Consider the following 22,448-nt stretch of genomic DNA (forward strand, 5'->3'; position numbering starts at 1 on the left):
CCACTTTTTCTTCTGTTAGTGTGAGTATATCTGGTTTGATGTGGAGGTCCTTGATACACTTGGACTTAAGCTTTGTACAGGGTGATAAGATTGAATCGAACTGCATTCTTTTACATGCTGACCTCCAGTTAAACCAGCACCATTTGCTGAAAATGCTATCTTTTTTCCAGTGGATGGTTTTGGCTCCTTTGTCAAAAGTCAAGTGACCATAGGTGTGTGGATTCATTTCTGGGTCTTCAATTCTGTTCCATTGGTCTATCTGTCTGTCTCTGTACCAATACCATGCAGTTTTTATCACTATTGCTCTGTAATACTGCTTGAGTTCAGGGATAGTGATTCCCCCTGAAGTCCTTTTATTGTTGAGGATAGTTTTAGCTATCCTGGGTTTTTTGTTATTTCAGATGAATTTGCAAATTTTTCTGTCTAAGTCTCTGAAGAATTGGATTGGAATTTTGATAGGGATGGCATTGAATCTCTAGATCATTTTTAGTAAAATGGCCATTTTTACTATATTAATCCTGCCAATTCATGGGCATGGGAGATCTTTCCATCTTCTGAGATCTTCAATTTCTTTCTTCAGAGGCTTGAAGTTCTTCTCATATAGATCTTTCACTTGCTTGGTTAAAGTCACACAGAGGTACTTTATATTATTTGGGACTATTATGAAGGGTGTCGTTTCCCTAATTTCTTTCTCAGCTTGTTTCTTTTTTGTGTAGAGGAAGGCTACTGATTTATTTGAGTTAATTTTATACACAGCCAATTTGCTGAAGGTGTTTATTAGGTTTAGTAGTTCTCTGGTGGAACTTTTGGGATCACTTAAATATACAATCATGTCATCTGCAGATAGTGATATTTTGACTTCTTCCTTTCCAATCTGTATCCCTTTGATCTTCATTTGTTTTCTGATTGCTCTGGCTAGGACTTTGAGAACTATATTGAATAAGTAGGGGAGAGTGGACAGCCTTGTCTAGTCCCTGATTTTAGTGGGATTGCTTCAAGTTTCTCTCCATTTACTTTAATATTAGCTAATGGTTTGCTGTATATGGCTTTTACTATATTTAGGTATGGGCCTTGAATTCCTGTTCTTTCCAGGACTTTTATCATGAAGGGGTGTTGAATTTTGTCAAATGCTTTCTCAGCATCTAGTGAAATGACCATATGGTTTTTATCTTTTAGTTTGTTTATATAGTGGATTACGTTGATGGTTTTTCTGTATATTAAACCATCCCTGCATCCCTGGAATGAAGCCTACCTGATCATGATGGATGATTGTTTTGCTGTGCTCTTGGATTCAGTTTGTAAGAATTTTATTGAGTATTTTTGCTTTGATATTCATAAGGGAAATTGGTCTGAAGTTCTTTCTTTGTTGGGTCTTTGTGTGGTTTAGGTATAAGAGTAATTGTGGCTTCATAGAAGGAATTCCGGTAGTGCTCCATCTGTTTCAAATTTTGTGGAGAAGTTTGGATAATATTGGTATGAGGTCTTCTATGAAGGTCTTGATAGAATTCTGCACTAAACCCGTCTGGACCTGGGCTTTTTTTGGTTGGGAGACCTTTAATGACAGCTTCTATTTCCTTAGGAGTTATGGGGTTGTTTAACTGGTTTATCTGTTCCTGATTTAACTTCGGTACCTGGTATCTGTCTAGGAAATTGTCCATTTCCTGCAGATTTTCAAGTTTTGTTAACTATAGGCTTTTGTAGTAGGATCCGATGATTTTTTGAATTTCCCCTGATTCTGTAGTTATGTCTCCCTTTTCACTTCTGATTTTGTTAATTTGGACACACTCTCTGTGTCCTCTCGTTAGTCTGGCTAGGGGTTTATCTATCTTGTTGATTTTCTGAAAGAATCAGCTTTTGGTTCTGTTGATTCTTTCTAAGGTCCTTTTTGTTTCTATTGCTTGATTTCAGCTCTGAGTTTGATTATTTCCTGCCTTCTACTCCTCCTGTGTGTCTTTGCTTCTTTTTGTGCTAGAGCTTTTAGATGTGCTGTCAAGCTGCTGATATATGCTCTCTCCTGTTTCTTTCTGCAGGCACTCAGAGCTATGAGTTTTCTTCTTAGTGCAGCTTTCATTGTGTCCCATAAGTTTGGGTATGTTGTACTTTCATTTTCATTATGTTCTAAGACGTCTTTAATTTCTTTCTTTATTTCTTCCTTGACCAGGTTATCATTGAGTAGACCATTGTTCAACTTCCAGGTGTATGTGTGCGTTCTTTCCTTATTGTTATTGAAGACCAGCTTTAGCCCGTGGTGGTCTGATAGGACACATGGGATTATTTCTATCTTTCTTTATCTGTTGAGGCTTGTTTCATGACTGATTATATGGTCAATTTTGGAGAAAGTACCATGAGGTGGTGAGAAGGTATATCCTTTTGTTTTAGGTTAGAATGTTCTATAAATATCTGTTAAATCCATTTGGTTCATGACTTCTCTTAGTCTGTCTATATCTCTGCTTAATTTCTGTTTCCATGATCTGTCCATTGATGAGACTGGGCTGTTGAAATCTCCTACTATTATTTTGTGAGGTGCAATATGTGCTTTGAGCTTTAATAAGATTTCTTTTATGTATGTAGGTGCCCTTGTATTTGGAGCATAGATATTTAGGATTGACAGTTCATCTTGGTTGATTTTTCCTTTGATGAATACGAAGTGTCCTTCCTTATCTTTTTTGATGACTTTTGGTTGAAAATCAATTTTATTTCATATTAGAATGGCTACTCCAGCTTGCTTCTTCAGACTATTTGCTTGGAAAGTTGTTTTCCAGCCTTTTACTCTGAGGTAGTGTTTGTCTTTGTCTCTGACATGTGTTTTCTGTAGGCAGTAAAATGTTGGTTCTTCATTGCGTATCCAGTTTGTTAATCTGTGTTTTTTTTTTATTGGAGAATTGAGTCCATTGATGTTGAGAGATATTAAGGAATAGTGATTGTTGCTTCCTATTATATTCATGTTTGGATGTGAGATTATGTTTGTGTGCTTTTCTTCTCTTTGTTTTGTTGCCAAGATGATTAGTTTCTTTCTTTTTCTAGGGTGTAGCTTGCCTCCTTATGTTGGGCTTTACCATTTACTATCCTTTTTAGGGCTGGATTTGTAGAAAGATATTGTGTAAATTTGGTTTTGTCATGTAATGTCGTGGTTTCTCCATCAATATAAATTGAGAGTTTTGCTGGATACCGTAACCTGGGCTGGCATTTTGTTCTCTTAGGGTCTGTACGACATCTGTCCAGGATCTTCTGGCTTTCATAGTCTCTGGTGAGGAAAATTCTGATAGGGCTGCCTTTATATGTTACTTGACCTTTTCCCCTCACTGCTTTTAATATTCTTTCTTTGTTTTGTGCATTTGTCGTTTTCACTATTATGTGCCGGGAGGTCTTTCTTTTCTGGTCGAATCTATTTGGAGTTCTGTAGGTTTCTTGTATGTTTATGGGCATCTCTTTCTTTAGGTTAGGGAAGTTTTCTTCTATGATTTTGTTGAAGATATTTACTGGTCCTTTGAGTTGGGAGTCTTCACTCTCTTCTATACCTATTATCCTTAGCTTTGATCTTCTCATTGTGTCCTGGATTTCCTGTATGTTTTGGGCCAGTAGCTTTTTCTATTTTCCATTATTTTTGAAAGTTGGGTCGATGATTTCTATGGAATCTTCTGCTCCTGAGTTTCTCTCTTCTATCTCTTGTATTCTGTTCGTGATGCTTGTATCTCCTTGTCTCCTCCTTTGGTTTTCTATATCCAGGGTTGTCTCCATTTGTCCTTTCTTTATTGTTTCTATTTCCATTTTTAATTTCTTCACCCGTTTGATTGTGTTTTCCTGTAATTCTTTCAGGGATTTTTGTGTTTCCTCCCTATAGGCTTCTGCTTGTTTATTTATGTTTTCCTGTGTTTCTCTAAGGGAGTTCTTCATGTCTTTCTTGAAGTCCTTCATCATCATGATCAAATGTGATTTTAAATGTAGATCTTGCTTTTCTGGTGTGTTTGGATATTCAGTGTTCGCTTTGGTGGGAGAATTGGGCTCTGATGATGCCATGTAGTCTTGATTTCTGTTGCTTGGGTTCCTGAGCTTGCCTCTTGCCATGAGGTTGTCTCTGGTGTTACCTTGTTCTGTTATTTCTGACAGTGGTTAGACCGTCCTATAGGCCTGTGTGTCAAGAGGGCTGTAGACCTGCTTCCCTGTTTTCTTTCAGCCAGTTATACAAAGAGAGTGTTCTGTTTTCAGGCATGTAGTTGTTCCTGTTTACTGGTCTTCGGGTGTTCCTGTGGACATGTGTCCTGAGTCCACCAGGCAGGTCACTTGAGCAGAAAAGTTGGTCTTATCTCTGGTCTCGGGCTTGAAGTCACTCCTCAGAAGTGGGTTTCAGCTCTCTGTGAGGGCAGCAACCAGAAGGGCCTACTCAGCCTTCTCTCAGGACCCCGTGGACAGGGGGCCCAGATGGCACTGGAGTCAGAAATGTGGGCAGATTGTAGTCTCCTCTGGCTTCCCAGGCATGTCTACCCCTCTGAAGGTCTAGCTCTCCCTCCCCCAGGATTTGGGTGCAGGGAGCTGTTTGATTGGGTCCCTTCAGTTCTGGGGAATCTGGTTTTTTTTTTTTTTTACCATGCATAAGGGATGAACACTTCTCCAAGTAGTTCAGACTAGAAGCAGAGCATAGGTGTGGTGACAGGGTCCCATTTAAGAAGATGTGTCTACCACAGTCAAACCATCAAACCTTAGGTGGAGCTTGGGCAATGCTGTGGCAGATGGGGGCGGGAGGAACCAGAGAGGTCAAGCACTGCCCAAGAAAACCTACAGAATCCTCAGCCCATAGGAGCTCACAGAGACTGCACTGCCAACCAGAAAACCTTCATGGGATGGACCTAGGCCCTCTGCACATATGTTAGAGTTGTGTAACTTGATCTTCAAGTAGGACTCCTAACACTGGGGGCAGTGGCTGTCACTGACTCTGATGCTTGCCTTTCAGACCCTTTTGTCCCACTAGGCTGCCTCATCTAGTCTATAGGAGACAATGTGTCTAGTCCTACTGCAACTTAATATGCCAGGACGTTGATGTGGCCTAGCCTTTTCTGAAGAGAAGTGGAGCAGCTGGAGGGGAGGAGAGGTGGGATAGGGGAGGTGCGGGAAAGGACTGGGAGGAGAGAAGGGAGAGGAAACTGCATTTGGGATATAAAGTAAATAAATTAATTAATTAAAAATAATAAAAGAAGAAAAGGGGTTTAAACCAGATGCACAGAAATGTAGGATTCAGATCCTGCCAGGGATGTGTAAAGATTCTTTTCTCCTGTTTCTCCTTCAGGTTAGAAATGCTTTCATACACTTGAAGTGAAAATAACAGGCTTATTGTTACAGGTTTATGATATAACCTGTAGTTAAACTGACCTTTTGCGTGGAAAGGGAAATGTTTGGGAACAAGACCTTGGCTGAGCTTCTTCCTATGACCATGTACTGCAGTCACTGACGCCATCCTAAAATGGTATTCTTGTAAATGCCTCTTTGCCAAAGCAATGACAATGTTTTCACGTATTTTTGAACTCAACGCTGTATATGTTCCTCATGAGAACTGTCAGAATAATGTAAAATACTTCTGAGGATATAAAGGACACCTGATCCCACCTGTATTTTCCTTTACCTTGGGCATCTCTTCATTCCTCCTCCCCTCCCTTCTCCTATTAGTAGAATTATTGATGTTTATGTTTTAAAGATGTCCTAACTGCAACCTTTTATCTTTCCTTCTACTAGTTTACACTCTCTCACTTTCTACCCCTAAGGTAGCATTTTCTGAGTGCATGACTGTATTGATGACTTCTAAAGGGAAAAACAGGTTAGTCCTAATAGACATGTATTTCTTTTCTCTTTAGATTAATGAGGTGACTTTGACTATTCACTAATGACTTTACCACTGTGGGTTTTTTTGCTTCAGGTCTTCCTTCTCCTAGGCCTGTTTTCCCTGTGTAAAGTGGGGGTAATAGCAGTTTGTAAATATTTTACTTGTGACATTAAATGGTAATGTTTACAAAAGTTCTTAGAGAAGGAGAAATCCTAGGACAAGTGTAAGATAGCAATGATGCAGTAATTATTCTGCCCAATGGAGAAACTAAAGTGATTTCCATGGTGGATTAAAACATGAACTCTGTAGTCAAAGTTTCATAAAACAGGTGAAGCCCCAGGTTCCTCTGGTGTCTCCTTTCCTGCCACAATATTTTTTATGAGTTCAGGTCTCTTCGCCATCTTCCCTTGTAGGGGTCATATTCATGAGCTATCACCACTCTCATTGGAACCCTCTTTGCCCCAGCCTTAGGTTTTTCTTAGCAGACATTGTCTCAGCAGAGATAACGTTAGGGACATGTTGATAACCACAGGAGCTTGGCTAGCACTTAACTTCCCAGTTTTCTCATCTGAATGAATCTTAACAATTCTGAGCTGCATGATTGCCCAGAAGGTCCTTTCTGGTTTCAAAGTCTGTGATTCTAGCTGTAGAACAAGCTCCGGGGAATATATCAATTTTCTTTGATCTTCATGAACTTATAAATGACCATGAACCTTGGGAATTTTGGAAAGTAGTAAGGAGGTATTCTCTGTTGACAAGGCTTTGGTGTCTCTCAGCAATATAGTCCGACTGTCTCACCCTCTGGCAATTACAGTGTGTGCTCCTAATTCTAAAGATTATGAGCATCTTCTTTGTGCAATACACTTCCTGAAGAGTCCTTGACAAGAAGAGTTGGGTCTGTCTTAAGTAGGAAACACAGGGATTATTGAAAAAGCAAACACCTTTGATTTGATTCTTGTACTAGATACCTGTTTTGGAGTCCACAGAAAAATATGGCTGGCCCTGGAGAATGCTGTACACAACTCGGGCACTGTTGCCATAGGTTGGGTCATCAGCATCTGTGGCTGTCACTTGGATAACAGAGGTACCTGAGGGAGAGAAGTGGGAGAAACCTGTTGAAGCTCAGTTATGAAGAGCTGGTATAATCCTGCATGGTCAACCTTAAAACATTTTACATATCTTGCTTGCTTCTCTGGAAGAGTTCCCTTTGTTGATCAAGCTTCCATAACTCCTATTTTGTTATTCAATAGGGATGATAGTTATTTATGTTAAATTCTTAGTAGTCAGTAAAAATATCACTGCCTATGTGGTCGTCTTTGTTTATTGGTAATGGCAATATTTACCTTAAAAATCTAATCTAATCTAATCTAATCTAATCTAATCTAATCTAACCTAATATAATTTATCAGCATATACATGGTAGCACAAACCATCCATAACTCCAGTTCCAGGAGATTTGATGCTCTCTTCTAGCTTTTGCAGGCATCAAGAATGAAAGTGGTGCAGAGACATACACATAAAAGTAAAATAAAATTATTTTTAAAAAGTCATAGAAAAATACAGTTGAACGAGCAGAGAACTCAAGAACTCAGAAGTGGAAGGCATTGGAAGATTATTACTTATGTGGCTGCTTCTGATATCTTTATAGCTTCCTACCTGCTGAAGGAGTTGGTAGTCATTTTAGCTTCACTTTTATGATTTCTGCACATTTTCTCCTCTATCTGTTCATAGTAGGATCCTCTACAGTGCATCTACTATTGGTGAAAAATGAGCTCATCATCACCTTACCTACTGGTGACATTTCTGGCACAGTGGCAACGTAAGGTCCATCCAGGAACTTGGGCTCGTTGTCATTGATATCTTGAATTTTGATAATGAACTCTGATTCTGGCTCCATTGGCCGGCCTGTTCTCCTGTCGAGGGCTTGAGCTCTTAGAGTATATTGGGCTCTTTCCTCTCGATCGAGCCTCTGAATGGCATGGATGTCTCCAGTGGTGTCATCAATGGTAAACACGATCCCTGCTCCTTCTCCTGAAAGGATGTATTTGATGGATCCATCTCCCCTGTCCATGTCTGAATGAAGCTGGGAACAAAAGCAGGTTAATGTCATTATTGATGTGCACAGATGTTGAGAATAAGCTAATTTTCACTTTGGAACAGACATAATACCTCCCTGTACGTAAGAATGTTCTTTCCTCTTCTGTGTTAGTAAGTCTGTCTTTGAGATGATGAGTAAAGGGTAATACAGGAAGCTTTTCTATGTCATATTCTTATGTTATTAGTATATAATATGATATTATGATCTTAATACTTTAAAATGATTGTTCTTTAGAAACCTAGAAGACATCTATAGAAACAGGAGCAATCTTATTGAGAAAGCTTGTCTTTTTATCCGAGAAACAGAAAAAACAATAGGAAATTTTAAATATCTTAAAGTTAAAAATAAGTGGTGGCATATGCCTTTAATCCCAGTATTTAGGGCTAGAGGCAGGCAGATTTCTGAATTTGAGGCCAACCTGGTCTTTAGCATAAGTTTTAGGGAAGCCAGGAATTCATAGATATACCCTATCTTGAAAGGCAGTACAAAAAAGAATGATCTCATGCATGAGACCATGGACTTCCTAGTTTCCTATGTAAGACCATGTTTGCTTATGTTTTAGGTGTGAGGTGAGCTTTAAGTGCTGATTATGTGCATTGTGCTGTGGTAGGACTCATTCTTGGATTTAATTGATTCACTGAAGTCCCTGTGAATGGTTGAGTTAGGGACATGCTTCTCTGTTCATCCAACTGTATCTTTCTAAGACTTTTAAAAAATAATTATTTTATTTTTATATGTGTGAGTGTTTTGCCTGTATATATGTCTCTGCACCACTTTTGTACCTGATGCCTGCAAAAGCTAGAAGAGAGCATCAAATCTCCTGGAACTGGAGTTGTAGATGGCTGTGTACTACCATGTATGTGTTAGAAAACACACTAGGGTCCTCTGGAAGAGAAGCTGGTGCTCTTAACCATTGGGCAATGTCTCCAGCCCCATATTCTCATAATCTTTTGTAATAATTTCTCTAAAGGATTCTAAGAGCACAATTTTATCTCAGCCTAGAAACATATCTGACTTCATAACTGCACATAATGCAAGTGGGCAGCGGAGATGTTGGGGTTTTGTGTTACCCTTTAGGTCTCTTTCAAAAGAATCAGCAGGAACATTTAGTTAGCACTTCTAATTTTGTTACTGTCTGTTTTCAGCACTTGCATACTTAAGCACCAAAATTTCAAACATTTAGTTAATAGACAGACAACACGTGTTATGCTTAATGCTACAAGACAAACAGATCTGATCTGAATATGTTCTCTGTCAGTTATCAACTGAGTGTCCTTGACAAGAGTAAATATACTTTATAAACCATTAATTTTCTTATATTATAAATGGAGAATAGCATTAATGCTTGTTTCCAAGGTTGCTGGGATCATTAGAGATTAATGTATGTAAAGTACAGAGGATTGTTCCTTTCCTGTAGTAAGAAAGCTATAAATGGGGCCAATTATGGTGATGATGTATGACCTACCTGCAGAGAGAAAGGATATTAACATACCCATCTCTTATCTGCCCTCTTAAGCCTCCAGGAGTAAAACTAAGCTAAAGACATTGTTGTTATGCACAGCTTAATGGCCAGAGTCCCTGCAGCACTGGAAGGGTCCTGGCCCTGCTACACTGAGGATTCACCTGTAGGAACACTGTCTACTCACTTAATCTTGTGAACTTTGCTGTTTAAGGGACACCTGAAAGTGTTCACAGCTTCCTTAGACAGAGGTGACTTGAAATGTTGGCATTTTGAGCTAATCTCAAACTTATTCCAGGCCAACCATGGATCCAAGCTGTGTCTTATCTACAAAAGGGAAATAAGAGAATAAAATCACCCCCAAAATAGTTTTGTATTTCTTTTTGCTGAAAAATAGTCTATATAGAATATGGTGTTTTCACCTTTCTTTATTCCATATACACTATTATCACTAAAATCTATTTATGTAGTTTAAAAAGTAAGGGGAAAAAGCTTAGCACTTATTGTGTAGAAGTAAAAGACATTTAGCTTGGAACTGGGCATAAGAAATGAAAATGCATTTCCTCTGGAAACATGCTCCTGTTCAGAGGAATGGAACTGGAAGGAGAAAGACAAAACACTTAGAAGTTTCTTAAATTATGAGAGATAAATTATCTGTTCATGTGTGTATGTACATGTAGAACTTTATGGCCAATGGCATTTGACTTGCAAGAAAACAGGTTAAGGTATGTACGACAAGTTATGATGGCTGTAGTTTAACACACTAAAGAACAATTGATGACATCACAGGCCAAGTGTGAGGACCCTGCCTTTGGAGCAGGCTTAATAAACAACAGAAACCAAAGCCAGCATTGCTGAGGAGCAACTCTGCTCCCTGAGATTGATGAGACTGGCTGTGGTCAAATGGAATCAGTGCTGAAGCTCACAGTCCTTCTCTTATTCCCCCACCCACTTCCCATGAGAAGATGCTAAGAACCTTTGCAGGCAGTAAGTTCTCTGGAGGGAAAGACTATGCAATTATCCCGGTATCATGGAGTAGATGGTCCAGGCTCAGGCTAAAGCCTTTGGAGGGACCTCATGTTACCTTCCTTTTAAGGGCTAGTATCTTTTAGGTTGCTTCTGAGTGTGTCCACAGGTTTTCAAGGTGTCCTTTGACACATCTGAGAAGAGGGAACCTCAGTAGAAGAATTGCCTCCCTCAGATGACCTGTGGGCATGTCTCTGGTTGGGGGCATTTTCTAGATCGCTGATCCCCTTAGGATGGCCCAGTCTACTACTAGTGGTACCATCCCTTAGTAGTGGTTCCATCCCTTAGTAGTAGTAGGTCTGTGTTATCTAAGAAAAATAGTTGAACCTCCACTGTTAATGTCTTGACTCCTTCTTGAGTTTCTGCTTGACTTCTAACAGTGAATGATTATTACCCGGAAGTGTAATAATAAACCTCCTCTGGTTTCTTTTTGTCAAGGTGTTTTATCATAGCAACAGAAAGCAGATTAGAACACAAGGGGACGGGCAAAGAGCTCTAACAGTGAAATAGGAAAGCTCTTTCATGAACAGGAAGCATATCAGTTATATAAGAGGCTTAACCAGAACTCATTCCTTAGGAATATAGCTGTATGTCTCCAGGATCCTGAAGGAAGCAAGTCCTTATTTCAATATCTATGAAGGAGGAGAGTACACTGGCGTATCAGACCTATTGTGACTCTGGTAAATAGCCAGGGATCTTCCAGCTGGGGGAACAGGTTAGGGGCAGAGCTCAGCGTTTCTAGGACTTAAATGTGGAAGGCACCTCATGAGGCTGGGCCTGAAGGTCTCTGAGAAGAGAGTATTGCCTGGGTAAAGTCTCAGGGATGGTGTAGATGTGCCCTCCGCACTAAGTAAGTCCAGAAACTACCTACCTCCTCTGGGACAGAGCGTTGTAGGTAGTGCTGCTATTCTTGAGGTGGCCAGATAAGGATGAGAGCTTTCAAAAGCCTCCAAACTAGACCCCCGATGGTAAAATAAGGGAACCAGTCTAATCTCCCTCAAGCCTCCTGCTGTCTCTTTGGTATGATCCAGTTGGGAAAACAGAAATCAGAGTTCTAAGAGTCCTAGCTGTGACTACACAGGTGAGGGGCACTTTTAGGAGCTTGAAGTCATCAAAGAAACGATCATGTAACGTTTGAGTTTCTGAGCCACAGAATACACATTTGATTGTAAAAGTTACAAAATGGGATATGAAAAGTTCTCTAAGGCTCTTGAAAAATTGATAGGACCATTAAAATATTTTACCTTTATTTGTATTTATTTCAGCCAACACTAAGTGAACCCCAGCTATAACAAACAAGTACATTCTAGGGAGAGATCTTTCCTCTAGAAATTTTCTAGACAGAAAAATGGATATTTCTTCTATTTCACAAGTTTAGTCTTTAAGGGCTCAGTCAGAATTGGAGGGAATGCTGGAAAGTAGATGTATATTCTAAAAGTAACAGCAATAATACTTTTGTTGAGTTAGAATTTTAGGAACAGGTTAGGTGGGTCTCATACCTTTTGCCAGTGAAGTTTCTGAGTGCCCAGTGACATTCTGGAAGGGCAGTAAGTGCGTATAATTGTGGTTAGACAGTAGCCTTGTAAAGTTTAACCTCTGCAGGACTTGTGCCTTTGGGTCTATGCCCAGGCAGAGCTCTCTGTAACCCTCCTAGCAGGTGTCAGTAGAGTCTAGCTTTAAGTTGACAGTGCCATGTCTTTGGGAAGCCTGGTGTGGATTTTACAAGGCCATACCAATTAATTCTGATCATTGTTGCCATATTCCAGTCTGAAATAAGCACATTCTCTGGCAGGCTCTCTAAACAGACATCTCCCAGAGCTTTTGGTGACAAGCTGACTGTCTCTGTTATAAAGGAAGTGAAAGATAGATAAATTCTCTTCAAAAGAAAGTAGAGAAAGGGACTCGGTGACTAAACATCTACGTTTCTTGTGTGTGAAGTGACACATTAGTGTTGGGTAAACCCTAGTGTGTGACTGGGCAGGTGACTGGCCAGGCATATGGAGGTTCTATACCCAGGGTTGAGCATGCTCCCCCTTGAAGTTTGTTACCTATTTACATATTTCCCTTTTTAAATAAGTGTTTCTTACTTTTCTCTTAACCAAGCTAGCTCCCAATTGATACTGGACTGTTATATTTATTTAAGAGCACAAGAACCGAACAATAGCACTGTGTTGGAATCATCTAAAGTAATTTGACTACCTCCCAGCCAAAATGCCCAAGATTCTTGCATTTTATGACTTTTTCTCATCCAGGTGTTTTTTCTTGGTGTTTCACACTGTCCTAGAGACTGCAGTGCTCTGTGGAGAATCCCCACTTCCTCTCTCTCTCCTCCTCCCCTGAGTAGGAGGAATCTCTATTCTCTGCCCTGTTCATTCACTGGCTAGTCATCCAGGTTTATTGAGCAATCAGGAAAGAATTAGGGAGCAATGTTTATACAACATTGAGGCAGAAGACTTTTAGAATAAGGATTAGAAGAGATATGTGGGCACAGAAATCAGCATTTAAATAGTACAAGTATAATCTTTACACAGAGCACAATAACATGGTGTCTACATTTCCCAGCATCAATGAGAAGTTCAGGAAGCAAGTCTTCAGGATCCTGATTCCACTGAACCTGTCTGGATATTGTCATGGCTAAATTTCAAGTCACTGGCGAGCTATTTTCTGAACAATGGGGAAAGAAATTCCATGGCTGTGGGGCAAGAGTGATGGCTACGGAGCTTACCACTAGTGTGATCAGCCTTGTGGACAGAACCCTTTACCCCGAGCCCAGTTCCTTAGGTTGCATTCACCTCACAGAGCTGTTAGAATTGTTTGCTTCATGTGCATGGGACTGAAGGGATGAGCAAAGTCCACCACTATATTGGTTGACATTTTAATTCTACACTATTATCTTGGCTACTTTTGTTCTGTGTCTGGGAGGTGATAGACAAGACTGGGAATCAGCACCCCTGTTTTTATCTTTTAAAATAAGGAAGACAGCCCTAAATTGTAAGAGAATACATAATAATTGCAGAATACTAATGTTATTTTCTTAAATATATTTCCATTATAACCCCAAATATCTACTCTGAGGGACTATTTTGCAACTATCAATAAACTGGATGTCTTCAAATCTGTTAGGCTGAAGAAATGTTCATGGTGTAAGTAGTTTGTAGGGTAGATGCTTGGGAATTTAAATGCCACTTTAGAGTGGTAGCCATAGTATATGCCTATCAGGACAGTATCATGAGCACATACCTGGCTTGTTTCGAAAGTGATGGGAGGAAGCTAGAAAAAGACACATCTTGGGTCTGAGGAAGAGGATGTTCTTGAATCATGTGCTGATTCAGAAGTTTAGCATACTAGAGTAGGTGCTTTGAAAAGAAAAAAAATGCTCAGCGGAATCATTCCACAGTGAGACTAGGTGGTGCCTGCTCAGTTAATCTGATCTTGAGGAACAGAGAATCATGATAACGAAGAAAATCATAGAGGAAGAAGTGAATCGGAGAGTAACTGGCAAGGAGATCTCTTTGGTGACTGATCATGCAGAAAGGATAAAGAAGATGAAGGAGATTTTAGAGGCCAGGGAATTTAACTTGCAGGAGCGTTACCTACGCTTTATGAGTTGCTGAGTTCCCAGAACGAACTCTGTACCACTATTGCCACTACTGAGCACTCCAAAGTGACAACGAGTAATTATCACAGGTACCATGCTAAGCATTTTTTGAGGGTCAGCTTATCCAATCCTTACCACACCTGATGGTGTGGTAATAATGACTATTTATTTACCCATTCAACCATGTTTTTTAGCCAACTTTGTATTTAGTGTTGAAGATAAATGAGAACAATGTTCTTTCCCTCTTGGAGGTTCTAGTCTAGTCAGGGATTAAGAAGGGAGCAGGGGGACCGAAAGGATGACTCAGCACATTAGAGTGCTCACCAGTCTTGCAGAGGACTAAATTTAGGTTTTTTTCACGGTTCAGTTTACAACTCCAGCTTCAGGAGAATCAATGCTCCCTCTGGCCTCAGCAGTCATTGCTATCAGACATACTCACGTGTGCACACATATCCATACACACCCACACGCAACCACATCCACCCACTTACCACACCTCACACTTAAATATTTAAAAAAACAACCTTAAGAAAAGAAGGGAGTGGTAGGTAGCTGTTGAGTCTATTGATGACTTGGGTTCACAAGGCTCTCTGGAAGCCCTGTGTTCATATCAGAAACACATGCTTCTAGTTTTGACACTAACCAAGTGTTTAAGTTGTCAGAATGAATTATTTATTTTCTAATTAATTACTTGTCTCCCATTGTCTCTCTCTCTTTTTGTTGCATTTATAAAATGGTCTCTGATTAACAACCAAATAAGGCAAACAGAAGAGAAAGCCAAGGTTAAAAATGAAATGATAGACAAATTAAGGGGCTTTTAATAAAAAGTTTATAAATATATTCATTGATTGCCTCTAACTAACCCAAAGCAGTCATACTAAGATATTTTGAAGGAAGAATGTTTTATTGTTTTGTTGTTGATTTTCATTAAACACAGGTCTCAAGTTAAAGCTACAGAAGTACTTACATCCCCCCCCCACTGCTCCCTCTACTAAGGGCTAAGTGGCTTTTCTTAAGGACTGAATCATTCCCTGCAAAACATGGTTGTGGTTTATTCCCACTGAATGGAGGCTTAGAGAAGGAGAGAGTCTTCTTTCTGACCGCTATCTGACATAAGAAATGCTGTATTTTAGCTGGAGGTCAATAATGTCCGACTAGTTAGCATTTTTCTTAGACCTCAGACATAGGCTAGATGATCGTTCATATTCAATTCACTTTAGTACCCAATCTCCACATCAGATACCCTGAGAATTTCTCTTTCTACCGGGCACGTCTTACCTTGCCGACATACAGAGGGTCAGTCCCAGTGTACTCTTCCAGGACAAAAAATTGGTTCCAAACCCAGCTCCTCCTGCTCCGCTGATGTGACTGTGGCCTTCCTGAGAAGAGTGTATCTAACTCGACTTCCGGCATCGGAGTACTGCAGAGAACGGTGGTTGCAAGGTCCATCAGTGTCCAGAAGTACAAGGATGTGCCAAGTCCAAGCCAGCTCTTTGCATTGCTCATTCTACCTGTAGTCCACATCGGCTTGCAGGAGTTTCAGAAGCCAAGTAGAATGGCAAGCCCTGGGGTTGAGTATTTTCCAGATAAAAAAAGCCACGCCACAGGTTATTGGAAACTCATTGCTTCCCAAAGGAGGTCTCCATTTAAGTCAAGGTGAAGTCCTGTCAAGTTAAGGGAAACACTGTCAGGGGATTCCTTTCTGGGGTTACTTGTATGTTTTCCAGAAATGTCAGTAAATAATGTGTTTTCTACTCAATGAGTCAGCAGTTATCCCTTATGAAATATCACTAATAAATAATATTTTGATTATAAAAAGATGGTTTATCTTGCTAGAATCAGCCTCAAATATTTGGATTGGATTCTGAGACAATAAAACTAGTAAAAACAAAAAACAAAAAACAAAAAAACTTCTCAACAGTAGCTTACCTTAAGGCCTAGACTGTCTCAATGATTGTCTGGGAAAATTAATATTATGTTTTTCCAAATATCTGTAATCAGAAAGCCTCCTGAACCCTTTAGAATAGCATTCACTTCTAAAATTTATCTCTACCAACATTTCTATTAGCTCAGCTGATTTTTTGGCTTATTAAAAAATAGAAAAAAAGTTGGACTTTTTTTTTCTTTTGCCAACAGCAATTATCTTGTGCCTATTCCTGTTATTGATTATGCTATGAATCTTGGGCTTCATTTATAAGCAGACATAGATGACAACTTGTAACTTTAATCATTCCCTGAACTCATGAGAATCAAGTTTCACACTCTACTGCTTTGGCTGTGGAGTGCTGATAGGGGTTGCTAATGTGACCTTTCAAGGATGTGAATGGTCAGTTAATCATTATATCCTTCACAGGGGACTTTAAAGTGCTATTAGTCACATGCCACTACGAGTAAGCTGAGAGTCGTTCTAACAGATTTTCTTCCTGGCCCAAAAGACTCATTTAGGCAAAGGAACGTTAACTTCTACCCAGGAAGCACCTTTCCATCAGTCAGACTTCTTCTGTGGCTGCAGAATCAGATTTAACTTGTGACCTCACCCTACAGCTATGACCTCATCAACCTTTTCTTCCCCTCTATGCCTGGGTTTGATGAAATAAACTTGTACTCAGGCTACTAATCAGAGCAATGGAAGTATTTTCTGTGCACTTAATAGTTTCACTGCTAACTTGCAGAACTGCTGCTGTGCCTTGGAATGAATGTGTGCACCTGGGAGTTTCAGATCTGTGCAACTAAATAGTGACCTTCGTTTTGAAAGTGGCTTAGAATAGATGTATTGATGCTAATTCAGCTCCTGCCTTCCATTTGTAATCTCCAGAAGAAGGTTTAGCCTCCCCTGTAATTCTCCCCAGTGAGATGCACAAAAAGATTTACAAATATCCCATAATTATTCATATAGAGTTATTTCAGTTTGTGACAAGTCATATCAGTGGAGCTGTCAGAGAGGAAAGTCTGAGGAAACTGGTTTGTTACAGACCAGTAGAAAGGCTGTGACTCTTCAGAGCTCTGATCTACATATAGATTGTATCTTAAGGGAAATGCATGCCAAATGTGCCTTATTTAGACCGATTTGTTTGTGGTATTGTTAGAAGGTGAGTTTCCAGACAGCAGCAGTTCTTTCTCTCTATGGATTCACCAACAGAAACAGAAACATAGATAACTTTTTTTTTGGGTACCTTTCTAAGGGGAGGTGTTTTTGAAGGAGGAACTTTAATGTGGGAGATCAATTGATGGAAAGGATTGACGAGACACAGATATGCTGTCTTTGGGATATATATAATGTGAATAGACCACAAAACTCCTCACAGGTTACCATGCTTGGCAAGCCACAAAGGGAATGAATGGTGTATGTATTATCAACACACCGATGACACAAGAGCGACAAACTAGCTTAGACAGTTTGTTCTCTGCTTCCCTCTTTACTTGTCTACCTCAGTCATCAAGACTGTGATTAGAACTCTGCAGACTGACTCAGTGAGTGGCTCCCATATTTACTTTCCTCATCTGTTAAGCAGGAACAGTAATTCTCCTATCTACACCACAGGACTCTTGTGAGAATATAAAGGGCTAATGAAGGTTAATGATGAAAATAAACTCCAGATTTTGGAGAATCACATAAATTGACAGGGGCATATGTGAAAATATAAAAACAAAGATAAAACATATTTCATGGATACAACTGGGAACAAAATCCTACAGGAGTGTGTAGTGAAATCATCCCACAGATCTCTAATGTGTGTTGAGTACTCTTTGATAGAAGATTCTGACTCAGTCCAATTGTATAGTAACCACTCGTGACATTTTCTTATGAAGATATTTAATAAAGGAACAGCTACTAGAAAACTCTGTAGAAAGTCCTTTTATATATTGTAATTATCAACATAGAATATGCTTTATGTGTATACATACATGTGCATTTTGGCTAATGCCTGGGCTTCATACAAGACTTTTCTCTAGGACTCTTATTTTTCTCTGGCTTTTTGAGTCCCCTCCCCACCCTCTGTATGGGTTTAAAGGTCCCTCTCTCTTCCCACTGACTAAAGTTCATGAACAGCAAGATTTGAGGAAATGTTGAGGGATTTCAAGTAGTGACCATTTTTATTCTTCCAACTCTCATCAAGAGACGAGTGTTATTGCCAATTAAGCTGTCCCGTCCTTACGTATAGGCATGATCTGAAGACTTAAAAAAATTCACTTGAAACTTTGTGATGAATATTTTGTGGGCAGTTCAATTGCCTCAGCTTTTCTCTCCCTCTCTTGCCTACTTGGGCTCCCTGCAAATGAGTGTAAAATTCTTGTTTTCTCTTCTTTCACTTTATGTGCACAACAGTGATTTTGGGGTGTTTAGGCCATGTGTAGCCCCCTGCAATTCTGTGAAAGGTGGTGGTCCCTGGGCCCCCTCTGATTTAGCAATGATGATTTCTGTGTATGTAAACTCTGAGTTAATGAACTGGGTCATGACACATGATGGAAAGCAAACCATTTCTGTATTCTCAGAGTGAAGCGCACAGAAAACACTTCCTGCCTAAATTTCCAGAAATAAAAAGCCATGCTGCATGATAGTAACACTGTTCTTATCATAGTTAGAGTTGCTTTCTACAAAAGAAGGGGGAAAAAAAACACTTACGTTAGACTTAACCATTTGTAATTATAGATGGCATGATTCTCACACTTATACTGTTCCTACAGATATGAATAGATTGCTTGTTTGAGGCTAATTACTGTTTCTGTAAATGAGGATGCTGACATGAGTAGCTATACACAGGTCTGCTTTGGGGAGAATACCCATGCCATGTGAGGACTACATTAGTGGAAATTGACTTCTGTGCTAAATGAATCTTTTAAAAGTTCCCAACCCCCTATTCTCTTGAAAGAAAGCAAACAGCTTGGTAATGAACACAGTAGGAGGAAATTAAAGTTGTGCTCAAAGTGTGTTCTCAGTGAATTGTTTATTTTGTTACTTAAATTCGTTGTGATATTTAAAATGTAGACGGGAGGATGGTTACTGCTTTCTCCTTGAAATGAACTGGGCTTTTATCGTCTTCCTCTGATTTCTCTTCTCATTACCCAGTTTTCCTGGGCTTTTCATGAAAATGGAGGAACTGCTTAGAAAACTTCAAATGGGGTGTCTGCAGAAAACTGTTAGAGACTCCCTGTGGGAAAGAGGGGTGATTGGTTTGCTGCTGTGCCCCTATGCCTTTAGTGAAGTGGTGATGTGTGTTGACAGTGGTATCTGGTAACATATCTACAACTTTTACCTCTTTGTGAACTTATTAAAAATTCATATAAACTTCAGGGAGTTGACTTGAATCCACAGCGTGCAGGTCAAATAGATCCCAGAGAAGTACTCTTAGGTTTCTTCACTTGCCGATTTCTGAGAGAGGGATTCCTCTCTCTTTCCCCCAATCTTAGGTCTCTACTCTGCAAACTACCAGGACCTTAAACCCTGCAGTTTCAAATGTATACCCAAGATAAAAATTTCCCGAAACTCCTTAAATGTCCTTAATGTTACCTTTGATCCCTTATCATATATCCATATATATATATATGTATATATATATCTTGTTCCAGCAGATTTCCACCTAACTAAACACTGCAAACTTCTCCCAATTCACCAGCCCTAGGTGCTCTTGATGGAATTTCCAACCAGTCTGAACCTCTGCTATCTAAATAGCTCCAAAGCTTTACAAAGCTACTCCAAAGTGGCTTGCCCCAGATGGTCTAGAAGTGTGGTGCAGCAGGTGGTGAAAGGTACCCTGATTCCTGGTCGAGACAATTAGAATCCCCAGGGATCCTAAAAGGGATGGCAGGCACATTCCTAGCCTTCCAGATCAGGGCCTCACTAGCTGCAGACCCCCCACAAACCCCTGTAGGAAGGTTTGAGACAGACCAGTCACATAGAGCAATGCCCCAAGCCCCTCCTCCACAGGAAAGGACGTGAACACAGGTTACTTAGGCCCAAGACAGATCAGTCACAGAGGATAATGCCCCAAATCCCTTCTCCACAGATGAGGATGTGACCACAGATCATGTAGGCTCAAGACAGATCAGTCATAGAAACAGGGCCATGCCCCTGAATATGTAGATGAGGTCTGACCCATCCAAAAAATTATTTAACTGTGTTATTCAGAATTAAAGGTGTAGAGGAATTATTCCATCATCTGAGAGCTTCTGTCTTAAGAGCTGTAACACCACTGCTTGGGGGAGGAGGTCTGATCTCCCTGAAACAGATCTGATTGCTGCTAGAAGCTCCCCTGCACCTCTTGCCAGCTAGTCAGTCTTCTGTTGGCTCAGCCTTGCGGCAAGCAGCAGTGGAAAGGAGCAGGGCAGGCAGCTGAGGGCAGGGGAAGCTGTTCCCCCTCCGTGCCCAAGTTCTCTCCACCTTCCCTGAACCTGAGCACCTAGCGGGTTGAGAGATTGCCGTGGGAGAGCATCCTGGAACCGGAGCCCTAAACAGAAGAGCCTGTATAGCAAGTGAAACAGGCCGCCTTGGCTCACATTCCAGCTTTCTTTGGTCCCCAACTATGATGCCCATTGCCAGCAGGAAGCAGTCATAGAAAAGAGTATGTCCTCCTTTTTCATGTATTATCAGCAAAAGGCACTCAAACCAGGACTAATGGCTGACGTTTCTACTTAACATATCCAACATGGCCACCAGGTTCTCCCAGCATCCCTCAGTTCCTGCCTACTATAGAACGTGGCTGGCCTACCATATGCCCCTTTCTCTAAACTTCTCCAGTCCAAGAGCTGGGCTGTTCTTCCTCCAGTTGCTCTTCTCTATATAATCCAGCCATTTTGGTTACCCAGCACCCTCTAACGTACCCTTTACTCTCCTGATCTTCTGGTCTCCTGGTCTCCCCTATCCCTGCTTCCCTTCACCCACATGGCCAAGCTCAGGGTCATTTTCACTCTGGACTGTCCCAGATGTCCTTGCCTCTGACTATGCTCTCCCTTTTATTTACAATAAACTTTCTCCTACACTATAACTAGGAGAAATACTGTCCTTCCCTTTTCTTTCTTCCTTTTTTCTCATTTAGTATCAGTGTTTTGCTGTTGCTGCACTTCTTTAAGCAGTCAGGCCGATTTTAACCGAGAGCCTCAAAAATGCACTTCAAAGAAAACAAGGAAAGAGAAGCTTCATGGAGATCTTAGATGTCACAATGAAACATGACAGTATACCATAAGGTGCCCACATTAAATCGGAATGTGGCTTGGCATCCCACGTTGTCCCATGTCTCCATTAAAGGTCTCTTGTGAGGCTTAGGAGTCAGATTCCTTCAGTATAAACTACAGGATTTCTAGAGAATGACAGGTGTGGTCACGGGGACATATATAACTAAAATGCTCATACAGTGATTGTATATTTGAGCACACATGGCTTGCAAATAATAGGCCATATAGAATAGCAGAGAGGTAAATTTTTAGTGACTTTGTCATTTTCATTTGAATATTCCTGAATCTGTTTGCCACTTTGGGACTCCATTTGGAGAAGGATCCATGGCATAATTTTGAATCATAAAAGGAAGAACAGTGCTCCTAGCAGAAGTAACTTTCATTACCTTCAGAGGTTACACTCACACCTTTCTCTCACAGCACTCTTCAGGTAAGTTAAATCCTCATCTTAATTATGAATTCACCAACCTACCCCCTGTCCCTTGCTCCTGAAGACCTCATCTCTTTTCCCTTTTATTAAAAATAGACATTACAGTTTGGCATTATAGTGTCCCCTCATTTTACTCCTCCCAGTTCCTCCCCACCTCCCCTCCCATCCTGATCCACTCCCTTTCTGTCTCCCATTAGAAAAGAACATGCTTCTAAGAGATAACAACAGAACATAACAAAATAAAATATAGCAAGATAAAACAAAACCTATCACACTGAAATTGGACAAGACAACCCGGCAGAAGGAAAAGAGCTCCACGAGAAGTCAAAAGAATCAGAGACCTACTCATTCACATACTCAGGGCTCCTACAAAAATACTACAGTGAGTGCAGGCAGACAGGAGCCGGATGTAGATCTCTCCTGAGAGACACAGCCAGAATACAGCAAATACAGAGGCGAATGCCAGCAGCAAACCACTGAATTGAGAACAGGACCCCTGTTGAAGGAATCAGAGAGAGAACTGGAAAGCTTGAAGGGGCTCAAGACCCCATATGAACAACAATGCCAAGCAACCAGAGCTTCCAGGGACTAAGCCACTACCTAAAGACTATACATGGACTGACCCTGGGCTCCTACCTCATAGGTAGCAATGAATATCCTAGTAAGAGCACCCGTGTAAGGGGAAGCCCTTGGACCTGCTAAGACTGAACCCCCAGTGAACATGATTGTTGGGGGGAGGGCGGCAATGGGGGGAGGATGGGGAGGGGAACACCCAAAAAGAAGGGGAGGGGGAGGGGTTCGGGGATGTTGGCCCATAAACCAGGAAAGGGAATAACACTCGAAATGTAAATAAGA

At 40.5% G+C, this 22,448-nt stretch overlaps 1 protein-coding gene across 2 annotated transcripts in view; it reads right to left on the reverse strand.

Moving 5' to 3' along the window:
• The window catches only part of Cdh20 (cadherin 20), a 257,443-nt gene that overhangs the window by 47,643 nt on the left and 187,352 nt on the right, over nucleotides 1-22,448 (reverse strand). The window contains exons 2-4 of one of the 2 annotated variants that reach the window (XM_032915745.1): nucleotides 15,272-15,657; nucleotides 7,601-7,895; nucleotides 6,781-6,900 (exon numbers count right to left, since the gene is read on the reverse strand). In XM_032915745.1, the coding sequence (XP_032771636.1) occupies nucleotides 6,781-6,900; nucleotides 7,601-7,895; nucleotides 15,272-15,517 (661 nt within the window). In that variant the 5' untranslated portion in view covers nucleotides 15,518-15,657. Of the gene's footprint in view, nucleotides 1-6,780; nucleotides 6,901-7,600; nucleotides 7,896-15,271; nucleotides 15,725-22,448 lie in introns of those variants that run through there. The other variant, XM_032915746.1, reaches the window with a different exon arrangement.

This window comes from Rattus rattus, chromosome 10 (genome assembly GCF_011064425.1).
Source record: "Rattus rattus isolate New Zealand chromosome 10, Rrattus_CSIRO_v1, whole genome shotgun sequence".
In the NCBI taxonomy this organism is placed as follows: Eukaryota; Metazoa; Chordata; class Mammalia; order Rodentia; family Muridae; genus Rattus; species Rattus rattus.